Source organism: Sebastes umbrosus, chromosome 11 (genome assembly GCF_015220745.1).
Source record: "Sebastes umbrosus isolate fSebUmb1 chromosome 11, fSebUmb1.pri, whole genome shotgun sequence".
NCBI classification, from domain to species: domain Eukaryota; kingdom Metazoa; phylum Chordata; class Actinopteri; order Perciformes; family Sebastidae; genus Sebastes; species Sebastes umbrosus.
The window spans coordinates 11,943,391-11,966,035 of NC_051279.1; the positions used below are offsets into that span (position 1 = coordinate 11,943,391).

General features: G+C 42.3%; 1 protein-coding gene across 6 annotated transcripts in view; it reads left to right on the forward strand.

Moving 5' to 3' along the window:
* cadm4 (cell adhesion molecule 4) overlaps positions 1–20,907 on the forward strand; it is a 194,294-nt gene extending 173,387 nt beyond the window's left edge. For 2 of the 6 annotated variants that reach the window (XM_037786040.1, XM_037786039.1), the window contains exons 6-9: positions 4,439–4,611; positions 12,159–12,269; positions 17,724–17,852; positions 19,041–20,907. In XM_037786040.1, coding sequence (XP_037641968.1) covers positions 4,439–4,611; positions 12,159–12,269; positions 17,724–17,852; positions 19,041–19,150 — 523 coding nt within the window. In that variant the 3' untranslated portion in view covers positions 19,151–20,907. Of the gene's footprint in view, positions 1–4,438; positions 4,612–12,158; positions 12,270–17,100; positions 17,132–17,723; positions 17,853–18,821; positions 18,901–19,040 lie in introns of all 6 variants that reach the window. The other 4 variants (XM_037786041.1, XM_037786043.1, XM_037786042.1 and 1 more) reach the window with 4 other exon arrangements.
* The last annotated feature ends 1,738 nt before the right edge of the window (positions 20,908–22,645 follow it).

A 22,645-nucleotide genomic window follows, 5' to 3' on the forward strand; every position in this document is an offset into this window, starting at 1 on the left:
CATCTGTAATACTGAACATGGATAATTTTAATACATGGTATTCTTGTTTATTTACTTGTAAAATGACATTCATCAACTTTCCCACAAAGAGTTCTTATTTGCTCCTCCAGTCTTTAAAATATCCCCTCCTCCCTTCGCCCACCCCAGATTGCACATGGGTAAAGGCCTTTATACACAGGGAGCGAATTAACGACACGAAAATGCAAAATACTTGGATCAAAACCGTTCATACCGGCAGAGATGCGAATTTGCGAGAGTTGCAGCACTTGTTCAATAAAAAGGTTCAAATAGATTTGCAGAGGACCAACTACCAGTATCCTATTGACGCAGAGCAGCGTCTGGCAGTCCGTCTGAGGTAAATTGTTATATAGCCTAAGCTACTGTAAGTTATTTTATTTAATTTCCTTTTAGAGAAATGCTCTGAGGTAATTTGAGATCCCTCCCTGCAGTGTATACTGTATGTCCAGGGCTTTTATTGTGAAAGGTAAGAACGGAAGGAGTGGATCTGATCTGCGCTGCCTTCGTCATGTTTGAAATGAGTAATAAAGTTCACCGTCTTGATTCGGACCAAGGAACCTCCATGGTGTTGTACAATATAGTGTACATATTGAATAAGTCTATTCTGCATGATGTGATTGGTTGATGCCTTTATTTGCAGGACAGAGCTCAGAAAAATTGACCTCGTTCCGCGCAATATTTGCGTTAAAAAACGACAGTTCGAAAAAATATATTGACGTGCAAATTAATCACTCAAACAAATGTAATTAAAAAAGTATTAAACAACCCCCCCCCCCCCAAAAAAATAGAAAAGTGAAATATATTTATATACACCAGTATATAAAGTAAAACTATATATATATGTGTATATATATATATATATATATATATATATATATATATATATATATATATATATATATATATATATATATATAAAGATAAGAATATAAAAATAGAAGAAAATAAATAAATAAATAAATACAAAATAATCAAAAATTCATCAGCTATAAATGTCAAATCAAAAAACTGCCACAGGGAAACAATGTAGACCATATATTGGTAATGGTATGAACATTTGTATACAGTCACAGACACTATACCCATAAACTTTTCCAATTGATTCTCTCATTATTAGACATCATCTCTCTGGAACTCTATATATCTCAAACCAACGGTGCGAAGGGAAATACAATTGACACCTTGTCCAAGGAACCGGAGAAAGTTAAATTAAGTTATATAACCCAGACCTGACATTTAATGTGTGATGGACAGATAAAAACCACCTGATCCATATTTTATTGCTTGACGGACGGAGAGAAAAAGAGCTTAAGACGGAGGCAGAGAGAAATTACTAGAAGAGTATAAATGTGGACATATAAACTTGAATGTGACTCTGTGTGTGTGTGTGTGTGTGGTGGCGGAGCTTCGAAAACCCAATCAGCAGTCAACACTTTTAAGATCCAGCTTTGAAACAAAGCCTTTTTCTAGTGTGTCCACGGCCCTTTGTGCACTCTCCAGAAGGGTATTGGGTCCTAAGCTGTTAAACCCTCCTCTAGATGGTCCGTCTGTCTGTGGGCATCGAGTCCACTAAAGCTCCCCAGTGAAGCTTCATGCAGCCAAGGTGTGTGCATGTGTGTGTGTGTGTGTGTGTGTGTGTGATGACTTAAGTGAAATCCCACAGTGAGGACTGGCTGAGAAGCATATTGGCTATAGCCCCACTAAAGCTTTGTAACGGCTGGTTGGGGACTCTATGTGAGTGTTTGTGTGGTGCATGCACACGTATGTGACAGTGAGAGATGGGACAGCAGGCCACTCTGGACTCTGACCCTCATCTCATGCTGGACTGCACACACAGACACACACACACACACTCACACACACATTACTGTCCCCTTGTCGCCCTCCCGCCTGCTCCCTGGCCCTGTTAACTGCCTGTTAAGTATTAATGACCAATTATATGCCACTTCCTTTTGGTGGACGGGTACACTCATTGTTTGTCTGTTATTAGGAGGAGAGATGGAGACGATGTCTTGTCAGTTCGCTTAATTGCCTTCTTATTTGTGTGTTAACGTTTGAAGGAGTGTGTGGGAGTACAAGTGTATATGTGTGTGTGTGTGTGTGTGTGTGTGTGTGTGTTAGAGAGAGAGGAACAGAGGGAGATTTTGTTAGGATGCGTAAGGGAGTGTGTGTGACTAAGCAAGAAAGAGGTTTAATTAGACGTCCTGAGGGATTAGAACCCAGATGAGTCAGGATTGTAATCTGGCCAGGGTGGCATGAGCCATGACACTCAGCCAGACACACACACACACACACACACAGCGTTGTTCGCCAGGATGTCTCTGTAATCCTCGCACCTCCTGTCTGCACTGCCTTCCCGTCTTTCATGACCAATTCATTTTGTCTGCCTGCTCCTTCCCTTCATCTCTTCTTCTCTCTCCTCGAGTAACACTCTTTCTGCTTTTTTTTCTTCCCCCTGCACATCTGACACCCTATTTCTCTCTCATCTGCCCTCCTTTCGCTCCTGCCAACCCCCTTTCACATCATCGCCGCCCTCTGACCATCTATCTCCCCGTAATTGGTCAGGATACAGCCCCTCTGTTGCCATTGGCTCCATCTCCAAGCCCCCTTTTTATACTTTCTTCTCATGTCAACTTCCCCCTGTGGGCTTCTTTACGCTCCTTCTTCACCTCTCTTTTTATAGCATCCCCAGGTGCCTGTGCCTTCGATGCCCTGTCTCCTTTCACTTTTCTCATTTTAATACCCTTTAGCACCTCAGGTTTTACTCAGTGTGTTTCAGACTAGCGGTCGTGTTAATTAGAGATGGTAGTTGTTGTGTTGTATGCAGGATTCACACTCACTCCAGTGCTGAACAAAACCAGGTGATTCTTGAATATAGGTTTACTGTTAGCTAACATGTAACGTATGTACGTATAAAGAAACAAAACATGTAATTAGGACAACTTTGGAGTTGTCACAACTCTTTTTTCTCCAGTCTCTCCACTGAGACTTAAAGGGATAGTTCAGGTGTTTTAAAGTAGGGTTGTATGAGAGGCTTATCCATTGTCAGTGTATTACCTACAATAGATGATGGTTGGCACGCGCCCAGCTTAGAGAAGCAGACAAGGAACCAAAGCAATGTACTGCTGTGTACGGATCCGGCAGCAAAGCATATTTTAGACACCTAAAACAAGGACTCACCTAAAACAAGCATAATCAGTTCAAGTATACGCTATATATAGAATATTTTCCCCGCTTTACCTTGCTGTGAGACAGCCCTTTCCGATGGGGAACTGAAGCCAGTGTATCCATCTATGCTCTCACCAAAGCCAACACTCTCCATTGGAAAAAAAAGTAATTTTACCTCGCAGAGCACAGGGGTAGCTTATCTGTCGCTGCTTCATTAGTTTGTTTGTGTTATTGTGTGACTTTGGTGGATTTAAACTAACCAAAGTCACACAATAACACAAACAAACTAACCGATTGAGGCAGCGGTAGACAAGCAACTCCTGTGTTCTGTGAGGGAGTTACAGTTTTTTTAAATGGAGTCTGGTTGCTTTGGCGAGAGCATAGATAAAGGCTTCACTTCCCCGCTTCTCCAAGCTGGGGGTGTGCTGTTATTACCTACAGTTGATGATACTTATCTGACTATGGATAAGTACCTCATACAACCCCACTTCAAAACACCCAAACTATCCCTTTAACTGATATCAACCCTTCATCAGACTACCGGTAAGACAGTGAACAAGCCGACCCCTAGAGGTAATAGTAGTAGCAGAATAGTAGTAGTAGAAGTAATTATATGGGTAAATCTGCTATATAGCTGTGTTTAAATGGCATACAGTAGAGTGTGAGTGTGTGCATGTATGTGGGTGGCTATGTGAAGCTCAGAGTCAAGTTTTTGAAGTTGGAGTTCTAAATTAATAATATTAACACATTTTATTTAATGACGCCTTTCATGCCACAATACACAACAAGCACCAGTAATAGAACATCATTGCAATCAATACATACAAGAGTCAACAGAGGAAAAAACAAGATACAGTTGTTGTAGTTAAAGTGGATAGGCTAGTTTAAAAATATGTTTTTAAATGATCAATAAAATCCATTGATTTCTTTTTCCAGTGGTTAATTAATCTCTATGAAATGTCAAAAAAAAGAATTAAAAGGATACATCATTATATCCCAGATCCCAATATGACGTCCTCAAATTACTTTTTTTGTCAAATTACGACCCAAAAGCCCCAAAGATACTCCGTTTACTGTGATATAAAACAGAGAAAAGCAGTAAATCCTCACATGAGCGAAGATGGTAACAGCAAATGATGACATTTTTCTTGATAAATGACTTCAGCCATGAATTAATTATCAAAAATCATGTGTCGACATGTAATTTCAGCACTATTAAACATGAAACCTCTCTCTGTCTCCGTCCCGTCAGGCCCAGGAACATCCAGTGGTCCAAGATTAACGAGTCCTTACCCGAGAGGGCAGAGATTTCCGGCCCCACCTTTCAGATTTCCCGTCTCAGCCAATCACACAACGGGACGTACTTGTGCCAGGCCCAGAACAACTACGGACGCGCTGCCGACCATTACACCTTACTGGTGTATGGTGAGTAACTACCACTGACAGTTAATTACATGTTTCAAGTTTTCTTGTGTGCTTGAAAAGTTTGCTCCATTGATTCTTTTCCTCCATTGTTTTCATTTCCAGTCTTAGCGTCCCAGGTAATTGTTAACTGTTCAGAATAATTTTATGTTCAATGGATCTTTTGTTTGTTACCTTTCTTGTTCTTGTGTTTGGATGATATTGTTTTGAGAAATCTTTAAAATTTTATCGATCCTTTTATCTTCCCAGTGTCTTTGGAGTCTGGCTTTTCTGGCACTGCGCAACAGAGCCATTAAATCCTGACGCTTGTCTCATCTGTCTTTCGGCTTTATTTGTTTTTCCTGATTCGGTACACAGCAGGAAACCTCGGCTAAACCTCCTGTGCAATTGATTCAACAGTGATATTGATTCCACATGTAGGCTTCCATGTTCAAATACTAGTCACCAACATCATTATTCGGGCTATCTCTTGTAAAGAACCAATTTATCTTGTCCCCTGTGACCCAATCCTCTCTTCCAGAAATCCAGAGTAACTTTAATCGTCAAGTGCAATAAATAAGGATTCGAGATGTTTTGACAACTAAATGAATTTCACAATGTGAGCTGACACGTAGGAGACAAAGATGTTAACTACAGTATGGGGCCATTATTGTAGCAAAACTGTATCTCATTTTCTCACTCATCTCTATGCATTTACAGATTTGTCTACACATTTACAGATTTATGTACGCATTTACAGATTGTCTACGCATTTATGGATTTATGTACGCATTTACAGATTTATGTATGCATTTACAAATTGTCTACACATTTACAGATTTATGTACGCATTTACAGATTGTCTACGCATTTATGGATTTATGTACGCATTTACAGATTTATGTACGCATTTACAGATTGTCTACGCATTTATGGATTTATGTACAAATTTACAGATTTGTCTATAAAGTTACGGATTTATGTACACATTTAGAGATTTATCTACACATTTACGGATTTATGTACGCATTTACAGATTTATGTAAACATTTACAGATTGTCTACACATTTACGGATTTATGTACGCATTTACAGATTTATGTATGCATTTACAGATTGTCTACACATTTAGAGATTTATGTACGCATTTACAGATTTGTCTACACATTTACAGATTTATGTACGCATTTACAGATTTGTCTACACATTTAGAGATTTATGTACGCATTTACAAATTGTCTACAAATTTAAAGATTTATGTACGCATTTACAGATTGTCTACGCATTTACGGATTTATGTACAAATTTACAGATTTGTCTACATAGTTACGGATTTATGTACACATTTAGAGATTGTCTACACATTTACGGATTTATGTACCCATTTACAGATTTATTTATGCATTGACAGATTTCTCTACACATTTACGGATTTATGTACGCATTTACAGATTTGTCTACACATTTACGGATTTATGTACGCATTTACATATTTACATAGCATTTACACGTTGAATAGCATTCCTAGATTTTTTTACACATTTACAAATCTGATAGTTACACAACTCTCCACACACATTTGCAAATAGTTTTGCTACAGTAATGGCCCCATTGTTAACACACAGTGCAAAATATTAATGCAATGCTGAATCTATTGGAACTATGTGTTTTACATGGTACCATTTGGCAAAAAGAACAGTGGAACATCTGTTGCATTTAATATTCAGGGCGACTTTGCTTGTTGCTTGAGCAGAAGTTTCAGATGGGGAAGGAGGATGTGGGTAAGGGGCTTTTGTTGTTAAGTTTTCCAAGATGTTGCACCTCGATTCACTGGTTGGTTGCTAAATTCTTAATGAAGGTTGACCCAGATAGACTGCACACCGTGGCTCAAAGAAGACGACGGCGGAGCTCGCAACATCACATGGAAATCTTATCATCACGATAGTTGTGTTTCAGAAAATGTGACAAATTGGCCAACTTTCTCCCCCAAGTTTGAAGCACACTTTGAAAACAAGGTTTTGATATCAGCGTGTTAATGTTGTGTAATCCCCCCATGAAACAACTGAGTAAACTCGCAGTTAAACAAGGACAAATTGGAATTGTGGGATTTTAATGGGACAGCAGCGAAGCTAAATCGCAAAGCTAGCTCGTCATTAGAGGCTTCTACGGTTTCACATCCAATCCGTGGCCTAATTACGTGCAACACCTGTCACTCAGCAGGTTTTTCATCTGCTCCCCCCCCTGCTGGCCGCTCCAGTCATTGCACCCTGATGCACCTGAATTGGAGCTGAGAAGCAGAGGGACGGACGGAGGGAGTAGAGACGTGATATCTTATGTAACATTTTCAGGCTGCTTTCGCTTAGCGCCCCCTCATCCATCCATCACACTCTCTTTCTCTCTCTCATGCACACACAACAATCGCACACTCTTGTACAAGCATGGCATCAAAAGGCACACATAATGGCAGCTTTCCACAGGCATCAAGGGTGGCAACAGTGGCAAGATGAAAGGTGACATCCCCACCCACTCTCCCTCTCTCTCTCTCTCTCTTCGTCTCTCTCTCTCTGTCTCTCTCTCTCTATCCTAGAAGGTTAGACATGTCGAGCTTTGATGTGCGTTGCCACCTCTGTAGAAAAATGTTCTGTCTTTCTCCCTCCTCCTCAGCTTCCTCCCTCACCATTTTTTAGCTGTCGCCTTCATTTGATCTCCTCTCTGTGCCATTTCTTCTTTCCTACATTTCATCATTTATCTTTTTTTATTTCATGCCGTCACTCTGCACTGGTCATTAACTCAATTTTTTTTTTTTTATCCTCTCCTATTATGAAAAAAGGGGATACGTTTAAAGTAAGGAATCTTGCTTAGACCAAAATCCATAAAAGACCAGAAATCCACATAACCAACATAAGCCAGACTTCGACTCCTCTGCTCTGCACCGCGGATTTCCAGCAATCAGCTTCTTAAATCCTCCTGCTGTAGCCACGTATCAGTGGTGGTTTGCTGTACTTCAAAAAAGAAATATGTACTCGCCCACTGGGCAGATTGTTTCAAACCTTATCTCAAAGAGCTCAGAGTTGTTGATTCAGCCATCATATTAATGCGTCGACGACTGAAAGTCACTCTTGATTTTCCCTCTAACTAATAATCTGGCTGACGCGGTGTTAATTCTTTCGCAAGAAATGTCAAATGAACTCCTTGCTTTCAGGCTGTAATGTTTCCAGTGATATGCGCGTCTTTGTAAATGTTAGATAATTTTTAAACGGTGTGTTTGCTGTGCATCGCTGCTAATGCAAATAAACCAACAAGGATGATTTAATATGAAGTGCTCCTTTCTGATGATTAAATACAAAGTTCATCAGTCAATAGTGAAAATAAATATGACTGCACTGTGTGAAATATGTTAAGATGACTCACAACGCTAAGACAGAGTGCTCTTTTGTCATTCCCGCACCCACGTTGTTATTGTAGGTGTCTTATTTTTATTTTTTTTTCAAATAGTGACTATCTCATTTTGTAACAAAGCTCTTCACTTATTCCTCAACACTTTGGTGATAGAAAAAAGATACAGACTTTCTTATTTTTTGTTTTTCGACCTCTCCATCCATCTCTTTGTAATTCTCACTCCTCCGTCGCCTCACCCCCATTCCTTTCCTCGACATCCGTCCTCTCTTTTCCTCTGCCCGCTGTTCTCGCCTCTTTTACACCTCCTGTCCACTTCCTCTCTCCACTCCTCCCACACCCTTTCAACTGCTTTTCACATCGCCACCAGTTTGCCCTCTGTTCTCGGTTCAGCTGCAGTTCAGCCCTCTTTACTCGAAGACGGCCTAGGTTTCCTAGAATATGGCACGGAGAGAAGGGAGTGTAACTGAGTGAGGAGTTGGGGAGGGAGAGAGGGTGGGAGGAAGCGATGGAGGAATGAAAAGGGAGGGAAGAAGGACGATGGAGGTCGAACGCAGGTTAACATGCACTACCACAACCTGTCAGATAAACGGGATGTCAGTACAGTTGGCTCCTAGTCTTCCCAGAGGGAATCCCAGGGTGCACTGGGGGAGGAAGGGTAGGGGTGAGGAGGGAGCGCTGGAGGATGTGTGTTGTAAAAGATGACTCAGCAGAAAAGAAACCATTTTATTGCAGGTGCAGAAAAACTACCAGTGCTCGCTCTCTCTCGTCTTTCTCCTTTTCATTCCATGTCAAGCTTCCCTCCGCGAGAGTTATCTGCCATCAGGGTCCGTACACAGAGTACAAACTCAGGCAAAAGTGGCTGCCAATTTGTCACAGGTGCTTTAGGCGCTGTCACTTTATGAGGGGAGACGAGGCTTAATGCTGGCGCAGGAGAACAGAGAACGAGAGGTGGGGAATGTCTCCGGGGAGCCCGGGCCGTGGCAAAGACGTGATGCATTGAAGCCGAGCTTTATTTGACTGGTCACGCTTGTGTGTACATGTAAGTCTGTGTGTGAATGTGTGTGTGTGCGCTTTGATGTGTTTATGATTTAGAGGAAAGAGCGCATGTATGTGTGCGCACAAGTTAATGCGATGAAATTAACTTTCTCCAACTTTCAGAAAGTCGCTAATGACATAATTGTGTTTTGAATGAATCACACACTCGTATACATTTCACACACACAGCAAGTATCTGCAGAATGTGGAAATGATGTGGCCTCTGTTGGTTGTTTCATCTCTGTGCCACCATTGTTAAGGAGAAATTGGATTTTTTTTGTATGTGTGTATACGCAAAAAGGTGCACATGAATGTGTGTGCATGTGACTGGGAGGAGAGTGTTGCTGATTGTCTGGTGAAAGCCCGGCAGGCTCCCTTATGTAATTGAACAGAGCTGCCGCACTCAGATGAATCGCCAAGCCAATAAAACCCATTAGAATTGAATTGCATGAGAGAGTGTGGGAGATGGAGAGAAAAAAGAAAGAGAGGGTCAGATGAGGAGATGAGATTTGTTAGTTTGCATATATGTTACGCACTTATATTCATGTGTGTATATATTTTGGCAAAACAGAGCAGAAAAGTGAGCGCGGGGGGAGACTAGAGAGACTAATAGTTTTATAGAAAGATTTGTGGAACGTATGTTGGGAAGATGAAATGATGGTGAGATGGAGACGGAAGCTAGGTGACCAGGGATTAGTCTGTGTCTCCTCTGCTGTTGTAATGAGCCGTCAGGATAATTGGAACGAAAAACACAGTCCTCCATTTAATGAAGTGAGACTTTCAAAAAAAACATGGAATGAGAACGAAAGTGGGAAAAGGTTGGGCGGGCAGAGGAAGCCAGACGGAGATAATGCAGAGTCAATTTTGTAGCCTTCCTCCACACATGACGACGCACCTCTATTGGCGCCTGAGTGAATTCTGAATGAGTCTTCAGCCAATCAGTGTTGGCCTTAAGTGGCCTCCGCAGTGGAATCCCTGACCAATGTCCAGCATTCGGCGCGCTGATTGACAGCCGTAGCCACCACTGCTTCTGGGCCAAAGCCCTTTTTATAATCAGGGAACACGGAACATGAAAGAATAACAGGGCTCATCCAAAATGGCGGTGCAGTATCCTCAGGCGCACTTCTGCGAGAACGAGATACGAGTGAGAAACGTCATTATCGCAAGTGCCGCCACATCCGTCCCTAGAAATAACATGGGCTGTGTGCCTGATTGGCAGCCATATAGTGTTAATGAATAACAATATGATGTAGGAGGGGAGAAAAAAAAAGGACGCTATCGGCCAAGAGGACGACAGCTGTATGGCATTCTCCTTAATTAAGTTGAGGAGAGGCGGTGAGGGAAACGTAGTCGCAGAGGAGTGAAACCAGAGAGGCGGCCGAGGGAGGGGGTGCGAATGAGGGGAACAGAGTTTGGTTGAAGAAGAACAAGGGAGAAAAGAAGCGAGGGATGACGGTGGAACGATAAGAAAAAAAGTTGGAAACAGTGAGAAAGAACAATTTTTAGGTCACTCGCGATAGTCGAGAGAAATTAATCAGCGTCCAGTTAATTAGTGCAGCAACCTCGGCCATTAATCCTCAGGCTCAAGTGACAACCACGTGCGCGCATACTTGTATCCACACATTCAACATACAGTATATGCACTCGTACAGGAGAGCAGCAACACTTATATAAGTGCTCGGTAATTTCTCCTTCTTCTCCATCTGGTCCACTTTTCCTCCCCACGTCCCTCCCTCTCTCACTTTACTTCACAGAAAACTCTGCTCATCTCTTTGTCTTTCCCACAAAATACACTACGCATCATGTAATATTGCTTCACAGAGAGAAAGAGACCAAGGCTGGGCTTGAAGAAGAAAAAAAAAAAATCAGGATGGGGGGGGGGGAGGTATAGTGCTGACATAAGAGGAGTGCAAAAAGAGATTGATGATCTCAGGGCCACTGGGAGAAAGGCAGAGAAGAGACAGAGGAATACTTACCAATAAATTACTCCTGAGCAGAAAGGGCAGGGTGTGTGTGTGTGTACTGTATGTTCCTGTATGCCTTTGTGAGTGTGAGTGTGTACGTACATGGCCAATTATGCATATGTGTGTAAATGTGCATGTGGTGTGTTTGTATGTGTGTGTGCACAAGCCTGCATGTATTTCAAAACAAGCTGTTTGTGCGTCCCCGAGACTTCGAGTGCGACTACCTCGCACGTTGCGGTTTTACACCGATTGTTTGATGAAGTGGCGTGTTATTCACTCATAAAGTGCTAATGCGCACACACACACACACACATTCTCACCCACTCCTCCATCTCCCTTTTAGTTCCTGTCAGCCATTATTTTTTTGTCTTTAACGGCGATATGAACTTGTCTCCTTCTACCTCTCTACCCGCCATTGTGTCTCAGCCATTGATTCGGAGAATGTGTCAAGATCCAAGCTATTGTTCTGCATTGAATGAGACAGTCCCTGCATGGCACTGCTCCGTTGGGAATGCATCTGTCACAGACAATGTCTCTGTCTCTGCTGCCATTGTGCCATAGAAAATGTGTCAGTGATAGAGAATGTGTTCCTATATGTTCCAATTGCCTCGTAGATGAATGTCAGTCTGCCAGGTATGATTCTGCTCAGCCTCCTCGCTTTAAAGCATGCCTTCCCCATTGTAAACGCCTTCTTTAACCCGCACAGCGTGGCACAGAGGCCCGCCACAGAACATCATTTGTCCTTGTCCTTATCGCTTGTCAGGGGTCGAGATCGATTCCGTTTCGCACACGAGGTCCATTTGGGGAAATAATTAGTAACATTTGTCTCTGGTATCGAAATGGCATCGGCCTCAGTTTGCTGATCAGCGTGTTTTGAAATAAGTCTTTCCTCCAGTTTACATCTTCTCCCTCCTTCTCAAAACTCATCGGCTGCCTCTGAGACCGCCGTCCAATGATTACGGAGCAGGATGCTGAGGTAGAGCGGGCGAGGAAACTGGATTAATATTCAGCAGTAATAAAGCGTGTGTCATGTTTTATAGGCTGTAGTAACTTTGCTATGAAACCCTGCAACGCCTTCTGTTGAAATGTCACTGCATGTTGTAGATAATAGCATTCATGTCTGTGTGTGTGTTATCCCATTCCCTGTCTGTCTATCTGTCTGTCTGTCTGTAGATAATGTGTCAGTCACTACCACGGTCCCTCCCACTCCCTCCACTCAACCAATCACCTCCCATCCCGTCACCCCAACCCTCCTAACACCCAGCTTCGCTCCAGACCCAGAAGGTAACAAACACTCACACCTTTTTTACTCTGCCTCCATCTCTCTGTTCGTCCTTCCCTGCTCTCCTTTGGTGTCTTTCACTCCCTGAGTCATTTGATGACTCTCAGGTGGCCTACACACATACACACACAAACACTCGCGCACACACACACACACACACTTTTTCTGCTGCAACCTTCCTTTGCCCTGCATCTACATGAGCGTACGTGCCTGCAGACTCCTGGGTGTGCACCGAGCGCAACCTTCCGCTCTCTCCCTCTTTCTTATCACTGGCTGTTTGATGCTCCCCACACACACATTGCCCAGTCAGCGTTTGTGTACGTGTGTGTACGTGTACGTGTGTGTGTGTGTGTGCGTGCGTGCGTGTGTGTGTGTGTGTGGTCTGGGTCTCTTGATGCTTGGTGGGCACTGTTAATGAATCTGCATTAAGAGTTTTAGGAACTGGCAACGACTGACACTGGCCTCTGGAGGGCCAGGGAGATGCTGCACAAACATATTTATCTGCACACACATTCACACACACACACACACATACAGAGAGAGAGGTAGAGTGAGAGAAAGAAAGAAAGAAAGAAAGAAAGGATCAGGGATCAAGGTGTGTCTAATCGTGTTCTCCGTGAGGAGGATGTTACACAGCAGGAGACAGAAAGACTGCATGGCTAGGGGGGGTGGAAGGGGTCATAGAGAACAAGACGTGCGTACATATACGCTTGTGTGATTATGTCCTAAAAGAACAACTCAGCCATTGCAGATGCACATGTGACTCCTAACACAGGCATGCCTCTGGACCAGCAGGCAACCTCTGGGTCTGAATAGTGAAGCCAATACGGAAGTGACTTAAACTTGCATAAATGATCCTACTTCTCTCTTGATTTATTACCTCAGTAAACATTGTAAACATGAGTTTATGGTCTCAATCACCAGTTTCAAGTCTTCTTCAATACAGCATGATGTTCATTTAGTAAATTATGGTCCAATTTAGAGTCAAATAGACCATAAAGCAGGGTATGCTTTAGGGCATGGCTACCTTGTGATAGACAGGTCGCTACTACGGTGTTGTCCGTCTTACAACTTTAACCATATCACAGTGTGTTTTCAGTTCATGAAAGTGCATAGTAACATTTTGGTCGCTTAAAAATCTCTTATTCAGCGTTCGGTTGTACTTAACTCCACCGTCTCGTGTCACTTCTGGTTGCAAAAAAACAAGATGGCAACGGCCAAAATACCGAACTCAAGGCTTAAAAACGTACACAAACTAACGTGACATCACGATGACTATGCCCACTTCTTATACAGTATACAGTCTATGATATGTATGTACGACTGTGTGTACATCTTGCGACTGCACGTGCACTCACATGCGTCCAAATAAAACAATATGAATAACAATACAGCTAAAAAGTAAGCTCACTAATAGACTAATATTATTCGCCTATAATTATTAATAGGCCTATTACTATCCTAGATTCATCGATAGATTACCTGGAAAAATAAACATGACTGAACACAAATGGAGTTATGTCCTATTGTTTTGTGCATCAAGTTCGTCGTTCATGATTTCATAGAAGTATTTCATGGACCGATCGTAGAGTTATTTCTCCATAGCACAGTGGAAAATCTGTCTTTAGACCAGAAAAAACACATTAGTTTCTGAGGAAAAAGAAAGTTTAGTTGTTGCGAGATCTAAGACGCCGATAGCACACTTTTCAGATAAAAGCATGCTGAAATGCTGAGAAGAATTCTAGTTTCTCTAAAACTTCATCTCAAATTCCCCAAAACACATAAGCTGACTAAAATGATAATAAAAAACTAGTTAGTTGACTTACTTTGAAGGATTTATGTCCTTATGCAGCATGATGGAAAAATATAACCAGACAATGGTGATTCTGAAGCTGAAGAAAAATGCTTGAGGCTGCGTTTGAACCACTGACATTATGCTCCGTAGATCTGTGCATTATGACTATGCTATTATGGTTAAGTGCTAACTGCAAGCAAAATTTCTGCCCTATAAAAAAACAGAGGTACTTAAAAAAAAGTTGTTAAAAATTGAAATAAAGCTACATAAATGATGAAACAACAATAATAAATCATACTGGGCTATTAATATGGTCCACATTTTGATAAACAGCTGGTTTTCTCCTGCAAACAGTGTTCACTTGTTTCTGGCAGCTGAAGCCTGGGTCAAGAGTCACACGCGTGCATGTGTGTAGAGTCGCGGGATGTGCATACACACACATCACACCCACGCCTGTGTGTTAGGAGTCACATGTATCTGCATGGCTGAGTTGAACTAATCACACACAAACACACCTACATATACTTTTAGTAAATAATCACACAAGCGTACGTACAGGCGCCTTGTCCTCCGTGACCCTTTCCACTAGTGTTGTCACAATACCAAAATTCTGACTTCGATATGATACCCTGCCTAAATATCTGGATACAGATACTGAAATGATACCACGGCAAAAATCTAAAACATCAGGAAAAGTAAAGGAATAATAGATGACATAATATGGATCTTAAAATTATTATTTTTAATAATTAAAAATGTTAAAATATACAAATGTATTAATTAAGAAATTTCACGTCCATTTCACATTACTGAGAAACAAGGTAAAATAATATTTTAACGCATGCTCTTTGGTGGATTATGTGTTTGCTGAATTACAGGAGGTGCTTGCTCAGACTCAGAAAAGATGTTGAATCAAATTGTATTGGTACATTAGATCGGTAATAAGAGTCCTGTTGTTATTTTCTTTTAATGACAGGGTATTGTGATACCTACCTAGTGTCGCAATACCATGCAACACGATTCTGTGTGTGTATGTGTGTGTGTGTGTAAAACTATACACTCTTTCACTGGTTTCCCGCGCTTTTTATCTACTGAATCTATTTATCTAATACATACACTCGCACAAACACACGCTCACTGGAATCTCTTCTTCTCCTTTCCACACCTTTTGGCTGCTCTCTGTCTCCTTTCTGTTGCTCAAAAGGAGAGATGAAGCAAAGGGAGCGGCAGCAATTCCTCTTGTTCTTCTGTTGCCGCCGCCGCCATCTGTGGCAAGGTTGAGGTTGTTCACCTGCTGAGCGTGTGTGGATGTCATAAAGAGTCGTAGGAAAAGCAGCGACTCAAACAGTTTGGTGAACGTTTAGTCGATGTTGATGTATCATCTGAGGGGCTCCTACGTACTTTTTAATACTGTCATTCATTTCCTGTTGAGCTTTGGGCTGCGGTGGATTGAAAACAGGGTGGCGTGAGGTAAAGGTATAGCGTTTGCTTTTTCATCCCCTGTGAAATATTGCTGCTCGATCCTATCACAGCTAAATCACACACGTGTGCCTGCAGATGTATCGACGTCTCACCGATTTTATCACACACCAATACTTGATCATACACACTATCAAGAATGTGATGCCACTTGTCCAAGAAAAGCATGCGCAAGAATGCTGCACCCTCTTCTTCAGCTGTCAATCCTTCTCTCCCTGTCCTTCACCTCGTCCTTCGCTCTCTCTTTCTCTCCTGATCCCCATGTGTTAGCACTGTATTAATGATTCATGTTTTAATTCTGTTCCGTCAAGGTCCAAGTGCTGCATCAATAACTCTGTGTCCTTGTCTCCTATTTGGCCTCCCCAGCTCTTAAACTACGCCCCCACAGCCCCATCAAAAAACAAAAAAAGCTTTTGTTATTTTCGTCGAATTCCCTGAATTCATATTTTACCAAGCGTTTCATTCTCTGTCTCTACATCCCTGCACTGTCAGTCACCTGCTTTTGTTGTTGTCAGAAAGGATTTGCTGGTGAAACTGAAACAAAGATACATGCTTGGTCTTAAGTTTGCTTTATGATCTACTGTATGTATTAGGTCTGCTACTAACAGTTAATCTGTTGATTTTCTTTTTTTTCTTAAACTAATCAATTAATTGTTTAGTCCTCAAAATGTCAGAAAATACTGAAAAGATTCTCATCATGTCTTCAAATTGGTTGTTTTGTCTGACCAACAGTCCCAAAACTCAAATTATTCAATTTAAAGTGACAAATAAGAAAGAAAAAAAGCTTTAAATACTCATTTGAGGTGCTGGAACCAGTGGATATTTAGCATTTTTGCTTGATAAATGACTTAAACAATTAATCAATTATCAAAGACAACCCATTATGCTTATTTTCAGGTGCATACTTGTATTTTGGGTTTCTACTAGAACATTATTACGTGTGTTAATGTTCAAAAAACTTTACTATTCTCATACCGGATGTGCTGCAGCACCTCTTTTCCCCCTCTGTCTGAAACACTCTGTTTGAGCTCTTCCCTCTGATTGGTCAGCTGGCCCACTGATGTGATCGGTCAACCAAACCAAACTCTTTGGACTCTGCTCCAGCTCTGCTCTAACTAGCTTTGAGGGCCAAATCTAATGTGCCAAATTAGCCGCTAGGCAGGTATTATGCAAAAGTAGCTTTGAGGGCCAAAACTAACGCGCCAAATTAGCCGCTAGGCAGGTATTATGCAAAAGTGTTACTTGGCGACATCACCACGTTACGGAAGAAAAGGCAGAACTTCAAGTGAGGTGTTTCAGGCAGTTCAGGAGCAGTGTTTCTGTGGGGGAGAGTAACTCCCTTTGGCGTGGACTTTGGGCTTTATAACTTTGCAGACCTTTTACATGCACACAAAACTGTATAACACACTAAAGGAAAGAGAAAAAGCACAAAAGCATAATAGGTCCTCTTTAAAATTTACATAATTTCGCTTTTCTGTCAGCTGACTAATTGCTTAATTGACTAATCGCTTCAACACTAACCTACGCTTCCTATCATTATTCCTCTGTTTTTCTTTTAGTATTTGTCCGTTACTTTAAAGTCGGTGAAAGGTGAGGTCGACATGAAAAATTCACTGCCACTGCTGCAATTATATACTACCACAAGTCACAGAATTTAGCTTTCCTTTTTTATCTTTTTATCTCTCTTCAGTCATCTTGTGGTGAAGTTTTTGATTTCTCTTCCCAGGGCTGCGGCACTACTCGAGGTGTAAACACACTCAAAGTTTCCCCTCATTCAAAATGCATTGTGGTCTTGACAGGTGCTTGGCTGGAGTGGGTTTTTAGAGGCTGACACTTATTTTTTCATTCACTCTCCTCACTTCTCCACCTTTTTCTCACCCGTTCTGACTGTCTGGCGTTCTGTGCAGTGGGGGGTGATGAAAGGTGATAATGCAAGTTGGGTGGAAGATATTGACTTCTGTTTTCTCCTGTCTCGCTCCCTGTACTCTTCCATGCTGCTGTGCTTCTTCTTTCTCTCACTTTTATATTGTTTTTTTCCCCACAACATCTCTCCTGCTTTCATTTCTGATCCATCTCTCTCTTTTGTTCCGTTTCTTTGCCTGCACTTCTCTCTCCTCTTTATCTCCATATTCTCCTTTATATACGCCCACACACGGTATTTGTCTCTTTTGTTCCTCCTCAGATCCCGGTGCAGTGGTGGAGACTCACAGTGCAGTACCGTACGCGGTGATAGGTGGCGTTCTGGCACTGCTGGTATTCACCGTCATCTGCGTCCTCATCGTCACCATCTGGTGCTCTGTTCGACAGAAAGGTAACACACACACACACACACACACACACACATACACGCGCGCTAAGTAGCACAAAAGTTTCTTTCACAATCGGGGCACACGTTTTGGCAATTATTTTATCACATTTTTCACAGGCACGTTTTCTCATCTCGCCACTTTCTGGCATAACAAGCTGTGAAAAAATCATTGCAGGATAGTTACACCCAGATTCCCTGAAAATACTCTTTTAAGCTGAGGTGTAAAATTGTCAGCGCGAAGCAGACAGGATGGGATGCTGCTCTCCAGGCAGGCACCGTCCATGATGGACGACCTTGGCCCGGGTAGCGGAAGAGATAGGGGCGGGGTGGGAAATGTAGGTGTGGTCCCCATGTTTTATGACTATATGTTAGTGTATCAAGGCTCATCTATTAAAAGCAGCCTCCCTGCGTTCCCTATCTTTTTAAGTGCCCCCGCGTTGGCAGCCTTCGCCGGTCCACCCCGACTGCCAAGAAATGATTCGAGAGCAGCGTAGCGGGCAGCATTACTTACCCTATGGCCAGACAAGCCGTCAGTCAACATTCGGTATGGCTTGACCGCCAATCAGCGCGGAGACAGGACCATTACAACCAAACCATGTTGAGACAGAGCCATTAGGGCTTTGTCTACGGGCCGCCGTGACTGGCAGCGTGCCAGTCAACCTCTGCGGCGAGGAGAATTAGAGTGTCACTCACCCCCGGAGTGAAGGGACACTCGAGCAGGAAGATGACTTGAACAGTTCCCGCTCTTCGCGTAACCTGCGCTGCACCGATTCATTAATCATACGGACCTGAGGGATGTTAAAATGTGCTTGATGGGTTTTGTGAGTGAACGCAAACGTGCCATTGTTCTCTTGCCTTCTAACCTTCCCTCCACCCTTTTCTGCCAATCTCTCCTCCCTCCCCGTCTATTATCTCCTCTTCTGCCTCTCCTATTCACACATCCATTCCCCTACCTTTAATTTCCGCCCGTAGGCTCGTACCGTACACGAGAGCCTATTCTTGCTTGGTATTGACCTAACAATCAGTTAACTAATGAATTAATCAGTCACAGGTATGGAACTCAATAATATTATTAGCGCTGGTTGGTTTGATAATGCTGCATGGCGCTGTAAAGATCATGACGCTTTGCCACCTAACCTTCCCCCTCCAATCTTCCTCTGGCTCTCTCTCTCTCTGTCTCTGTTCACTCAGGTTCCTATCTTACCCATGAGGCCAGTGGGTTGGATGAACACGGCGAGGTGCAGGAGGCTTTCCTCAATGGGAACGACGCCAGCCAGGGCAAGAAGGAGTACCTACTGTAGCCCCTTTTCCTTTCCTATCCCCTTCTCTTCTGACCTCACCCCCCTCCCTACCCCTCCCTCTCCCTGTCTCCCACCTTATATACAGTATACACACACACACACACTTGTACACAAAGCGCCATAACAGGCGGCCTTCTGAAAACGACTGTATACAGATACTGCACACATCCCGCTCCATTCCACTCCATATCCCTCCACACACAGAGACAGACCGAGAGAAAAAGAGAGCCTATATAGGCCCACCAGCCATTAACGACTGTGCCATATACTGTAAGTCGGAGAAACTGGGGGGAAATGGAGAGAGCGAGAGGGCGAGGTGAATGTAGACAATAACGAAATGACGCCATAATTATTTTGATCGAGAGGGAAACGGGGAGCACAAAGAAAACAGGCGCTCTGCCCGCGCAGCCGCCAAAGTGGAAGGGGAATTAGGGGCAGATGACTGCTATAATTCCGCGCCTGCAGAAAACCATCTATTTCACAAAGCTCAATCTATAACTGATGGAGACGGTGGGAGTGAGGAGGGAGGGGGGGAGGGACGGGGTTGAGCAGCTATTGAGCACTAGAAAATGGAAATTTTTAAAATTGCATCTTTTCCTACAGAGCGCGACTTGTATATAATTCCCTAACAACACTGGAGGGTTTCAGTCTAGAAGTATCCAGACTTTAACTGTCCTGTTCTGCTATCCCTGTTGGATGGCCCCGACAATAATTTGTGAAAAGAAATCATCTTTTTTCCACTCGCTGCAACAGTGAGAGATCTCTTTTCTTTTAATTAACTCTCCATCTCCTCCTTCCTCTCCGTTCACCTGTTGCCATCCTCTCCCCTCTCCCTTCTATCTCTCTTTCTCTCTGTCTGTCTGTCTGTCCCCCCCCCCCCCCCCCTCTATCGCTCCTCCTTTGTTGGCTCCTAATAATGAAAGGATTAGTGTTGGGCTGCGTTCCCGACAAAGAAGAAAGGAATATGACTTGCTAAGGCATTAAAGAAGAAGCTTAATTATTTTCGAATGTCATTAAGAGGATAAAAAGGTTTAAAAGTCTTAATAAGAAGGGCAAGGGGAGTGAATGAATGAGAACATGAAATGGATGGATATTTTTTTCTGAATGCTACCACACATATGCAGACACATTCATACGTACAGTAAACATGTTGACAGAACAAGTATACATATCTCTGAATTCCTTATTTGTATAAAAAAAAAAGTACCGCAACATAAATTAAATGAAACTTTTAAGAAAAAAAAAAATGTTTACTATTGAAACGCATTATGAAGCAACTATACTAACACAGAATATTAGCCTATAGAGGTGCAAAGCCGAACAAACCACTGTCCAGTGATCTTTAAAGAAAATAAAGAAAAGAATAAAAAAAAACTTCATTTGTCTTTATGAAAAACCAGAGGTCTTATTGATTTTTTTATTAATTATTATTATTATTTGAACAATTATGATTGTTGTTAATGTTATTATTATTGCCGTTGTTATTATTATAATTGTAAATGTTAAAGAAATGTACACTTCCCATGGTTTGTTTTTGGTTCTACTGTAGAGAAATTGCTGTCTTTTTTCACTCTTACCTTTCCTCTCTTTCCCAGTCTTTCTCTCTCTCTCTTCGTCTCCTGTGCCTAGTCGTCTCTTCTCCTGTCTTCCACTCTTGTTTCTTTTAGAGTCCATGTGTCATTGTTGATATATAGCTAACTATTCTTTATAGGGGAAAGATACAAAGCACGACAAAATAAAAAAGAATTCAAAAATAACCTCCGGGATCAGGCTGGTTTTTGGGTGTGTTTACTGTGTAATTAGCAGGTGCTGTTTTTGAAATCCGGTGAAAAGAGAACAGGAGCGTATGATTAGATCAATGGGGAATATAGCGGAGTTACAGGTGGGAAGATAGAAAGATGAAGGAGATGGAGACTGGCAGCTCATTCAGAATAAATAGAATAAACAAAACAGGAGGTTCTGTGGCGCCGCTAATGAATCATACGAACAGATAGCGGGGAAGAAAAGGGGCGACGGGAGGGTTGAGCCAGATGCATACAGAAAAATATGACTGCCATTAACTTCCACACAATCAATACCCGATTCTGTCGAGAAGCACTCAACATGTCCATCTGTGCGCGGGGGCTAGATTTGAAAGCCGCCGGAGGTCGCCGGGTGATAGATCGATGTGTTTCTCTTCCATCGATGGCAAGGCTCCACGGTCGCCCCGTCATAAAGACAGATTGTCAAACGGCAATCAAAGTAATGGACTTGCCAGGCGCTACCAGCGTGAGTTGACACTCGGGCCAACAAACAATTCACACGCGCACACACACACGTATACACAAGGCAACACCAGACATATCTTCAGTTTATGATGACGCAAAGGTAGCTCCTGCTATCAGACCAACCGTGGTCGATGAGTAATAAAACTAAAAATATTGTCCCTTTAAATGTCTTTGAAACACGGGTGTGTGTCCTTCAGACAAAGGGTTCATGTGTTGTTTTTCTGTGTGATTCACAGCAGTCTGTCTGGTTGTTTCGGTTGTTTTATAGGCTATTGTTATTTCTGCTTCTCCTCGTAAGAAAAGTAAACCTTCTAGTTCAGGCACTATTGTATATGTTTTTTACATATAGATTGTATATAAGAAGTGGACGTAGTCACCGTGACGTCACCCATTGGTTTGTGGACTGCCGTTTTGAAGCCTCGAGTTCAGTATTTTGGCCGTCGTCATCTTGGTTCTTTGAAACCAGAAGTGAAACAAGAGGGTTAAGTACAACCGAACGCTGAATAACACATTTTTAGGTGAACAAAAAGGTTATAATTAACTTTCATGAACTAAAAACACACTGTGAAAGGGTTAAAGTTCCAAGATGAAAACACAGACAACTCCCAGACCGGACAACGCCATGGTAGCGACCTGTCAATCACAAGGTAGCCACGCCCTAAAGCAGGGGTTCTCAAACTTTTTGGGGCCAGGAACCCCTTAGAGGGGAGAAAATTGTTTGCTTCCCTTGCTTCCTACCACATTGGAACTATTTGTATTCTAAAACTTTTCAACCTAAATACTAACTCACCTTTAAACCAAGGGTAATTTTATTCAAATTGCATTTGGACTCAACTTGACAGCATTTACAGCCTACATTCAAGTAATTGATCTTAAAAGCTTTCAGAAAATTAACAGTAGCACGTCTGGCATAGTCTTAATAAATCCAGACATTTAAATGTATCTGTCAAGCTGACTTTCAGTAAGTCCTTCTACTTAAAAATAATGAACTTATTGCTGTGTGTCACAATCATATCAGGGTTTCTATTGGCCCAAAGCTAAAGTGGGTCGGAGTAATGGACACAATATGCTTTATTTATTGGCGCAAATGGTCCACATCTGTAGAAATGCACTTTTTAATGATACACCATTTCATAATTTATAGCAAATTCTTTTGCGGACCCCCTGACAGAGTGCCACAGACCCCACTTTGAGAATCACTGCCCCAGAGCACTAAATGAACATCATG